Below are 8,844 nucleotides of genomic sequence, written 5' to 3' on the forward strand. Positions count from 1 at the left end.
TTTCGAAATGCAGACGCGCGTGCGACTCTGAAGAAGCAACCGCTCTGCACTGTCCTCAGTCCTGTCCTGCTGGCCTTCATTTGCTGCATTATTTATCAGATCGGGTTTGATCTGTAGAAGATGCATCAGTGTCATGCACACCACAGAGTTATTCCAGAAACTCAAGTAGCACACATTTTATTCAGACATGCACATTAGCCAAACACTTAAACAAACATTAAAAACGAGCCTTCCCATACATCAGCTCGTGTTGTGGTTCTTAATCAGCCATCCTTAGTCCATCGATGGCTCGAGACAGACATCCAGATCCACGAGCAGGCACTTACGTCATCTTCAAGAGATGTAGCACCCTTTATGGAAGCAAAAAAAGAAAAGAAAAGGAAAGGAAATAGCTTGTAACTGGCTCATGACAAGAACGATGGTGTAGAATTTATTCTTTCTTCACCAATTGTTGTTGTAGTGATTTATAGATCAATTTTATATAATTATAATATAGAATTTAGAGTATTTTTGTTCAAAATTAAGTTATTTTATTACTTGCATTTTCTATGGGCTCTTTATTATTTAACTATTTTCTTTCTAGATCACATAGAAATCAACTACTAATTTCTTTATTTTTTAATTTCAAATATATATATAATAATAATAGTAGTTGGTAGGGACTCTTTAGGTTAGTCCAGACTGTTAGATCTTCAAGAAAATCCAACGGTGCATATCCTTCCATTTTTCCGATTAACGTGGGAATTTCTAGGTTCTCTCGGCGAACGTGGTGACTTCTTTTAACACTATTGTACTAAGATAATAGATAAGACCACGAATGGAAAACAGGGGAGAGATAACTATGTATCATATTCAGATATCCAGTGAGCGGTCATACCTTGCATACTCATCATCACCAGGTGTAGACATCCATGTCTTCCTCATGCAGCTGCTGGTGCTTCTCTTGGAGTCCAGGCAGCCACCGTGAGGAGACATCTTGCATGTCCTCACACAGAAACAGCTGGTGCAAGCTGTCCAACCTCTCTACATACCTCAAGTTTGGACACAGATGTGCACGCAGCTTTCTCACCTTGGGAATATTTGAGACCCTCTCTACGCCTTCACATCCAGCAATTAAAAGCGTCTCAGAGAGGAACGGGAGGTTCTCCACCACCTTAATGCTATCCACATCTCTTAAGTGGAGCTCCTTCAAGCTGGTGGCCTCCAGTCCAAGCTGCCGTGGGAGAGCTCTCAGATTGGGGCAGCATTTAAGTGCCAACGCTTCCAAACGTGGTAGCAGCTGCATCCTTGGAGGTGGGGCTTCCCCCTTTTGTTGGTTTGGAGCAACTCCATCCTTACCTGGTGCTGCTGCTGTCGCTTCTTCTTCTTCTTCAACAACAAAGGTCCACTCCTCCCAGTTGGGCATATCCTCGATCAGCAACATTTCAAGCTTGGGGAAAGCAACTGCCTCTGCAGATCCGGGATTACCCACCCCGTAGCCAACAAATTCGGATCCAATCTTGGTGACTGCAGTGGCTTCCTCGATTCTCAGATATTTCAGGTTGGGGAGCTGTCCGATTGGAGGAAGATGCACACATGATTTGCAACGAAGAAGTGTCAAACACATCAATGATGGAAAATGTGTAGCAGTATCAAGCCAGGTGGGAAACCTCCGACCAAAGAAATCTATAATAAGTATATCTTCAATTCTCTGTGGAGGGATTAGCTTCTCAAACGCCCTCTCTATATTGATTATATCCCTTTCACTATATGGTTCATCTGTACGTTCAGTACAACTTAAATTGAGTTGTTTGAGAAACTTTTTGTCTAGGAACAATGAATCTGGGCTACAAAGAGATGCTCTCTCCAATTTATTCATATCAAGCTTCCTCAGCTCAAAAAGAGGGCCCAGCTCTTCTAGGCTCCATCCATCTTGCGTTCTGGCACTATTATCACTGCCACCACCAACCGGAAATCCTTCAATATCATTCAGGAGCTTCAATTTAGCAATCCCTTTTGGAACCTGGTTTATTGGTGTTCCAGCAAGGCCAAGGCGCCTTAAGTTGCACAACCGAGTGATTCCTAAAGGGAGACTATGCAAAGCATGGCACCCCTGCAAGTTCAATATCTGAAGGTTTTCTAGTGAACCAATAGACTCAGGAAGACAAGATATGTCAGTTCTATCAAGATCAAGTAACCGTAGATGGATCAATCTTCCAACGCAGTTTGGAATACTTTGTATAACTGACCCAGTTAGATCCAAAACTCGAATATATGGAAGTCTTCTAAATATTGTATTATCAACTCTCAGTGACTTTTCATAAGATGTTCTCCAAGCTCTAGCTTTATATTCATCCTTACCCGTGCTAGGTAACACCACTATATCCTTCTCAGTGACTACTGAAATACGTCTAAATTTACTCATGACATTAACTCTTATTGATTCTGGATCACCAACAAAACATTCTTCTCTAGATAAATGACAAGCAAGCTGCCTTAATAGGTCATGCACTGTGCATTTATTAAGATCAGCCGTTGAATAATTTGGTTGGAGTAGATTCCGATATATCAACTCATAATAGTATTCTTCAGCTGTATCTTGCAATAGTTGGCCACCTAGCTCATCAATGAAGCCTTCAGCCACCCACATCCTAATAATATCATCATGGTAAATAACTGCATCTTCAGGAAACATGGCACAATAGAGAAAACACGGCTTCAAACAGAGTGGTAGCTCTTCATAACTTATATATAAAGCACTTGGTATTTCAAGTTTGCTCACGGACCAAGCATCTTTTCTTGAAAACTTGTTCCATTCATTCTCAGTTTGTTCTTTCCTGGCTAAAACCCTTGCAACAACCTTAATTGCAAGAGGAAGACAGCCACATCTGCGAACAATATCTATTCCTAAGTCTCGCAGATTTTGCACTTCTTTTTCTTGGTTGATTCCCATGCCCTTCCAAAGCAACTCCCATCCTACGTCCACCGACATTAAGTCAACTCGGTGTGTATGGTCCACTCCAATTTCTACAGCAACAGTGTCGAGTCAAGATGTCAACAGAATTATCCCTGTGGCTGCAACATGCAATGGGGTGCTCAGTAAATTTTCCCAAATGTCAGACTGCCACGCATCATCAAACACAAGAAAGAAGCTCTTCTCTTGGATGGCTAATTTTAGCCTGCTTTGGAGCTCATCAATCGATTCATCTTGCATGTACTACTTCAAATTTCCGAAGAATCTCCTTTAGAATAGTAACCTCGGAGTAATCTTTGGAGACACAAACCCATGCTTGTTTGTCAAAGCACCCGTTTATTTTTTGGTCATTGTAAATTTTCTGTGCTAGTGTTGTCTTACCAACTCCTCCTGTTCCAACAATGGCAATCTTGTAAGACCTCTTATCCTTATGTTCAAGTAGCAAATCTACTAGTTTTCTGCAAGCATGTATGACCTCCTTACCCACAAGGTTGGGTTCAACAAGGTTGGAACTTCTTATGTGTTTCGGTGCTGAAACTTTTTCAATAGATTGTCTACTTGCCAGTGATGAAAATACTTTATCCTTTGAAATGTTATCTATTCTTTTGTTCAGGCTTCGAATCTTAACAGCAACCTCATGACGTGTTTGGATATTAGAAAAGCAAGAGGAAAGGGAAAGGCCGGTGCATGTATTTGATTTGCTTGATAATGACAGAGAATGATCTGGCAATAGTTTGCTTCCTTTAGATCTAGCCAAGTCAATAACATCATCGGCGTCATACATGGCATCTCTTAGCTGATTGAGCCAATTATTAACAGCTGATTCTTTTGTGCTCCTTTGCTCTGCATCATTAACAAAGTGTCGTATTTGCTCCATTCTTCTTTGCAGTTCTGTGAGCTCTTCATTTACACCTAAAATTAGTATGGCCTCCTCTGAAATGACATCTTGCAACTTCTTAGCACACGATCCAACTAAAGATTCTAGTATGGTTGCCATGAGACGAAGTTGCTGAGAGAGATTCACTGGAGGAGTTGCAGGCTGGGAAATAAATGTGCAAATGTGTTAACTTGGTCTAAAAATTTGAAAGGGCTCACAAAATTGAAATGCGTATTGAAAGATATTAACATATGCTAGTACTGATTTGTGGTGTAATATTTACATGGCATGTAGGCTACTAGACATCCAAGAGACCAAGACGCCGGGGCACCTTGTTATTAAGCTAAATATCACTAAATCCTTCTTTATATCTTGAGTAAACATTACATAATGGCATAATGCTATTCCATATGGGTCAGGAACTAATAGACTTGGACAAGATTTTTTTTTTGGCAAATTGAGTAGTACGGTGAGGTATTGAGGTATAAACTCCTGAGTTAGCTTGTACCTTTTTGTTTGAATTGCTAAATGTTGTAAGCGAACATGGACTGGATCGGATGTTATCAATTGGGAAAATATTTGCCATCATGCACAGAAAACCTAAAGAAATTCTGCCGGTAGTATATTTTTTATATGCTAGAGCGCAATGATTGTTTGATTCACCATTTCAACTTTAACACTAAAAGATTTCTTGTTTTCTACATGCTACTATAGAAGTCACAATTGCAGTAACTTAAAGGAAATGAAGATGCAATATAGCAGTAGCCTTGGAAGCTTACCTGTTAACAAGAGAATGACTTATGACCAGATTCAATGTTAGTTATTTATTTGTAGAAAGAGAATAATCAGATGATAACCCATCAAGACTTCAAACATCCAGCAGACTGCGCCCAAGCTAGGAAGATGAAAAGTAATGGATCCTAAAAACCACTTTATAATGTGGATAGCAGAAGTTATCAGCCAATCACCAATGTAGAATCACAAATAACAGAGCTCATTAAACCTGCAAAAGTTGAAGAAAGAATGAATAGGTTAAGTTTGCTCATCGAAAGAAAGGTTGTTTAATCACAGGCTACACCTAGAATGGTTCAGCGGAAGAATTATCACTGAATTAAAGCCATGCTGGTGCATTAAGTACCTGCTTACAGGTGCGTTGGTAAGCCTCTGATCAGATCACTACATAAGAATGATCAGATCACTACATAAGAAGATCAGTACGTGTCAATTAAAAGCCTCTCACCTGGGGAATATTTGAGACCCTCTCTAGGCCTTCACATCCAGCAATTAAAAGCACCTCAGAGAGGAACGGGAGGTTCTCCGCCACCTTAATGCTATCCACATATCTTAAATGGAGCGCCTTCAACAAAAAGTTCTCCAAGTTTCCCACGGTGATGACTACATACGCATCTGCTGCACTAGGGATTCTGCGGATGCCTTTGCCTTCATGTGCACGCGACGATACTCCAATTTGACTATGACTGCTCTGGCGGGGGCGGGAGATGGGTTTCAGGTGTTGCCGCGAACAGAGTTCCGGCAGATGATAGAGTTCGATTACTGCGCGGCGGATTGTTGGATATTCAAGAACAGAGTTGCTATTTTTTTAATCAGGAGCAGAGTTGCTGTTACCTTGACCGCCGAGCAGTGGCGTACTTCACTGATGAGTTGCTGTTCCAGTACGCCGGCGAGTCGGGGTGTTATGATCGATCGCCAGAGCGCCAGGGGCACGCGTGCGGCATCCGTGTGTTACGTCTGCGAACGGGTAACCCAGGAATCAGGATGGCATCCGCGGCCGCGGCGTCGGCGGCCTCCCGGCGGCTGGCGGGGCCTCGTCGGCAGCCACGCCGGAAGGGTCATCGCTCGACCGGAACGAGAACCTGTGATGCCATAGGGTAACGACCTCGGGCCGTCGAGGCGCGCGGCGGCGTCTCAGTGGCAACATGACCGGCGCGCCGCGTTTGCCTGGTTGATCGGCGGGGACCAAGCCACCGACGCGGCGGCGTTTGGGGACCTTGTTCTGGCGCATGCTTTGGTCGGTTGAAGCCGGGGTCTGGCCGTGAACGCGGCGGTCCTTCGAGGCGGCGCGCGGAGCAGAGACAGGCGCTAATGAGGTGGAGCCCCGCCGCCAGCGCGGGGGTGGACGGTATTTGATTTACCGTCTATACCTTGGGTCCCTGACTGCCGTCCGATCGACCGTGGGCAGCCCAGATTTGGCAAGATAGCCATGTGACTTTGCTGCTTCCTGGTTCGGGCGTGGTGACCGCGCTGCTTCGCCTTCAAGAGCCGAGCAGCTCCAGGAGCTCGACAACTCGAGCCGGCGACGGTGTATCTCACCTGGACGCGGCGTCGCCTGGTCCGCGCGTTGGCAAGGCCGCTCGACGGCCACCCACCGTGCTGCCTCGCTGCTCAAGGACGCCGGCGGCCTGGGCGGTGCATGCCTTGCACTACTAGAAAATGGTTTATCGGTACCAGCACGTTAGTGCCGGTCAAGAACGAGCCGGCACTAACGTGCCTCAATACCAGCCGGCACTAACGTGCCATCCCCCCAACTGTCAGACGGCTGCCACAACGGTCAAAACGCACGTTAGTGCCGGTCGGCATATCTAACCGGCACTAACTTGGTCAATTACAAGTTAGTGCCGGCTGTATGCTCTAGCCGGCACTAAACGTACACAGTTAGTGCCGGCTAAAGCCACTAGCCGGCACTAACTTGCCCCGTATATACCGGCCACTCCATCCCCAGCCCTCCATTTCATTTGGCACTCCTTCTTCCTGAGCCTTCAACCGAGCTCTTCTCACTCTCATGGCGTGTTACAGGGGAGGTGCTGCCCATTTTTCCCTAAATTTGTGAGGATTTCACCCATCCAAGTGCACCAAAGGTTAGTAGCTTCTTCCACTCTTCTTTCACGGTGTTTATTCTTTGTTTCATGCTTTCTAGATAAAGAAAATAGTGATTTTAAGGTTGAGGGAAAATGAGCATCATTTTCCGATTTGTTCATTAATTTGAGCAAAATAGAATCGATTTGTTACTTTTTAGAGAAGGTTTTCTAGATAGTTTGACTATGACACATTAGAGTAATTTTTTTGAATTATTTCACGGGGACATGTGTATATGTTACTATGCAAAATTTTAGAGATTTTAAGGACGAGGGACAATGAGCTAATTATTGATAAATTTCTTGCTATAGTGATAAATTTGGCTTATTTAGCTAATGAGCTAATTATTGAAATAATGGATCCGATTACACCGAAAATACAATTTTGTTAAAGAAACACTATATACCTAACTAGTGAAACAGAACAAAGCCACTCAAGAAAACTTGAAATAAAAGGACAGAACATACTTTGGGATTTGGATCATCAGCATCACATAAAGCACTAGCTAGAGTAGTATAGTTATCAGCTTCTGGAGAGTTTCTCACAGTTTCACTCTCAAAGCTACTCCCTCCATTCCGTTTCAAATTATCAGTCATTTAGACTTTTCTAAATTCATAGTTTTTCTATGCATCTGCATATATATATATTACGTCTAGGTGTATTGTAAAACCTATAAATCTATAAAAAAAAGTCAAAACGAACGGAGAAAATACCACGGACAAAAGCCACCAACAAACTCGCAAAAACGCAAGTCGTCACGAGAAAGCAACAGGGCAGTTGTAAAATAACAGAAACGACCCGGAACAACCGCCACCATGAACAAAAACCACCAACAAACTCGCAAAAACACAAGTCATCAACAAAGCAACAGGGCACTTGTAAAATCACATAAAACGACCCAGAACAACCGCAAATTAGAACTCGCAGTACTCGCCACGATTTAGGGTGTGTTCGTTTTCTGGGGCATAAAGTTTAGAGGGGTGACATGTGTATATGTTACTATGCAAAATTTTAGGGATTTTAAGGATGAGGGACAATGAGCATGATTCATTAATTTGTTCATTAATTTGAGCAAGATAGAATTGATTAGTTGCTTTTCAGAGAATGATTATTATATAGTTTGACCATCACACATTTAGAATGATTTTTTTGAATTATTTCATGGTGACATGTGTATATGTTATTGTGCCAATTTATTTTGCTATTTAGTTTAAATTTACTAGATAGGTGGCCTATGACACATTTACATTTTTTTTGAATTACTTCATAGTAACCTATTTTTAGGGATAATGAGCATAATTTTTTTTTAATTTGTACAGATGGACCGGCAATGGATGCACGGAAGCCGGAGCACCTCGGCGTGGATTCAGGGTTTAGATTCTTTTCTCAAGGCAGCAATGGCAAATAGGTCGCCAAAGGGTTTAATGTGTTATCCATGCAGTGTTTGTGAAAATAAAAAGGAATTCCGAAAAAGAGAAACTCTATGGAATCACCTGGCCTTGAATGGTTTCATGAGTAACTATAGCCTTTGGACTAAGCACGGCGAAGTTGGAGTTATGATGGAAGATAATGAAGAAGATGACGATGGTGATAACAATCTTCCAGATTGGGCATGGGTTCATGAAATAGGTAGCTTTCAAGATGAACCAATGGACGAGGGTGAAGCAAATGTTGCACAAGAGGAGCCACCTGACAAGCTAGGTCAGGCGTTGCTTGATGCACAGAAAGACAGTGACACTGTGAAGGAGGCATTAAAGTTTGAGAAGATGTTGGAGGATCACAAAAGGCCGTTGTTCCCTAGTTGCAAACCGGAGCAGAAGAAGTTGGGTACCACGCTAGAGATGCTGAAATGGAAGGCAACTAATGGTGTCACCGATAAGGGATTTGGTGAGCTATTAAAGATTGTAAAGAACATGCTTCCTGAGGGTAATGAACTGCCGTCAACAACATACGAAGCTAAAAAGATGGTTTGCCCTCTTGGATTGGACGTGCAGAAGATTCACGCATGTCTTAACGACTGCATCCTGTATCGCGGCAAATACGAGAACTTGGAAGCTTGTCCTGTTTGCAGCGCATTGCGATATAAGATCAGGCGAGATGATCCAGGTGATGTTGATGGGGAGCCGGTAAAGAAGAGAGT

The 8,844-nt window shown here is 43.0% G+C and overlaps 1 protein-coding gene and 1 long non-coding RNA gene across 2 annotated transcripts; one reads left to right on the forward strand and one right to left on the reverse strand.

The window, feature by feature from the left end:
• Positions 1–1,089: 1,089 nt before the first annotated feature.
• On the forward strand, positions 1,090–2,279 carry LOC112902217. Its single transcript, XR_003230519.1, has 2 exons — positions 1,090–1,640; positions 1,811–2,279. It is a non-coding gene; the product is annotated as an uncharacterized LOC112902217 (long non-coding RNA).
• Positions 2,280–2,973: 694 nt separating this feature from the next.
• LOC112902213 (putative disease resistance protein At1g59780) lies at positions 2,974–4,839 on the reverse strand. The gene is made up of 2 exons (XM_025971164.1): positions 4,610–4,839; positions 2,974–3,992 (listed from the first exon to the last, which is right to left on the reverse strand). Exon 2 carries the CDS (start codon positions 3,948–3,950, stop codon positions 3,183–3,185), a length of 768 nt encoding a protein of 255 aa, XP_025826949.1. The 5' UTR covers positions 3,951–3,992; positions 4,610–4,839; the 3' UTR covers positions 2,974–3,182.
• Between the last annotated feature and the right edge of the window lie 4,005 nt (positions 4,840–8,844).

This window comes from Panicum hallii, chromosome 8 (genome assembly GCF_002211085.1).
Source record: "Panicum hallii strain FIL2 chromosome 8, PHallii_v3.1, whole genome shotgun sequence".
Classification (NCBI taxonomy): domain Eukaryota; kingdom Viridiplantae; phylum Streptophyta; class Magnoliopsida; order Poales; family Poaceae; genus Panicum; species Panicum hallii.

What these genes read in the sequence shown, in the direction of transcription:
- LOC112902213 (XM_025971164.1), bottom strand. Translation starts at nt 3,950, where the DNA reads ATGGCAACCATACTAGAATCTTTAGTTGGATCGTGTGCTAAGAAGTTG.